Genomic DNA, 1703 nt, shown 5'->3' with positions numbered 1-1703 from the left:
AGGAGGATCGCTTGAGCCCAGGAGTTGGAGGTTGCTGTGAGCTGGGCTGACGCCACGGCACTCACTCTAGCCAGGGCAGTAGAGTGAGACTTTGTCAAAAGAAAAAAAAAAAAAAAAGACTGGCAGTGTGTGGCCGGGGCCTGGCCGCACCCTCAGCTCTAAGCTCCCTGCGGACTCAGGAGTGGGAGGCCGGGAGGAGAGGAGGGAACCACGTCCCCTTCCGTGCTCGTGTCCTGGGGCCCGCATCACGGATGCAAACACGAGGAATACCTGTGTTAGCTCAGGGTCCCCGCAGCCAGCACCCCAGATGGGGCCCGGTGCGCGCTTCCGCAGAGGAAGGGCGGCAGAACGGGGGTGCGGGAGGCAGGAGGGGTGTGGGAGGAAGCTGGGCGAGGCCGGGGCCTCTTTCTGTCACCTGCTCTTTCCTGGAACTCGCTCGACATTCGACGGACCAGGACTGGATCGTTTGAAGCAGTTTGAAATTAGATTTCACATAGTAACAGCATTGAAAACCTTTAATACTATTGGAAGCATCAACACCAAAAAGAAATTCAAGTATTTTTCTCTGACATGAGGTAGTCTGCGCGGCCTAACAAGCGTGACTTCCGCGTCGTTACCATCGGGAAGCGCGCGACAGGGCGAGGCAGGCGGGAGTTGGGGTTTCGGCGGCGGGAGGCGGGGACAGGTGACCAGCACCCGCGCACAGCGTGTGGCTCTGCGCTCCTGCGATCCTGGCGCTCTGCGGCCCGCCACCCGCCCGCCCGCGCCTCCGCGATCACGTGTGACCTCCGCGCCCGCACGATGCAAAACCAACTTTGCATTCGACATTCGTTTGCTTCCGTTAACTGAAAAGATACTTTCGTGGAGAACAACAACGGGGGTGAACAACAGCTACCGCGAAACGCTAACGTGGGCCAACGGGGCCGTTCGAGGGTGTCTGGGCAGGAGGCTCCGTTCCGACGTGCGCGGTTCGGCCTCCGCTCACCTCCCGGCGGGGGTCTGAGCTGAGGCGTCAAGGAAGCAGTCCAGCTGCTTCTCGGAGTCGGCCGGGCCTCGGGGCAGACGCCTGCCGCTGTCCTGTCTCCTCTCGTCTGGGGGCTGCTGAGGATCCCTCTGTGACTCCCTCATTTGGAGGCCAAGACGAGGAAAACCCGACGGCGGCGGCGGCGGCGGGACTACCCTCAGCAGCTTTTCGGGGTGATGTCTGCTCCCGACGCCTTCGTGATTTCCAGGGTTGTGAACACCTGCGCACGAGGAGGCACACGGGACACACACGCGTTCAGACGTCCGTGCTGCTTTCGGAAAACACGTTCTGAACGTCGCGATCGCGCGACCGCTTGAACTGGACAAAGCGGTTACTGACGTGGAATTGGACCGCGGGCTTCATCATCGTTTCTCAGCCCACACCCGGGGAAGCCAATTTAAAAAAAACCCTCCTGTCGGTTGCCTACCTCCCCGCACGTGGGATGAATTCCGGTGGTGGCATCGAGCAGCTGTTTTGTGAGCCCGCACCTTATGGCGGCTGCAAATCCTTGGGTGATCTCGCCGGCATTTGGGCCGAGAACGTGGAACCCTATCACCCGATCCTTTTAATGCAGGAACGAAGAAACAAAGAGAATCACGGTGGGTTAACGGTCTGAACAGGAATCTGCTCACTGCAAGTTCACGGTTAAGATTTACAGAACTCCAGGGTTGGACTGAGC

The 1703-nt window shown here is 59.6% G+C and overlaps 1 protein-coding gene across 1 annotated transcript in view; it reads right to left on the bottom strand.

Annotated features, from left to right (window-relative positions):
- Positions 1-1181: 1181 nt before the first annotated feature.
- LOC105822098 (thioredoxin reductase 3-like) overlaps positions 1182-1703 on the bottom strand; it is a 34718-nt gene continuing 34196 nt past the window's right edge. The window contains exons 12-13 of the mRNA XM_012659036.1: positions 1452-1586; positions 1182-1244 (exon numbers count right to left, since the gene is read on the bottom strand). Coding sequence (XP_012514490.1) covers positions 1182-1244; positions 1452-1586 — 198 coding nt within the window. The remainder of the gene's footprint in view (positions 1245-1451; positions 1587-1703) is intronic.

Source organism: Propithecus coquereli, unplaced genomic scaffold, assembly GCF_000956105.1.
Source record: "Propithecus coquereli isolate 6110/MARCELLA unplaced genomic scaffold, Pcoq_1.0 Scaffold596, whole genome shotgun sequence".
In the NCBI taxonomy this organism is placed as follows: Eukaryota; Metazoa; Chordata; class Mammalia; order Primates; family Indriidae; genus Propithecus; species Propithecus coquereli.
This window is presented reverse-complemented; position numbering and strand designations above follow the sequence as displayed.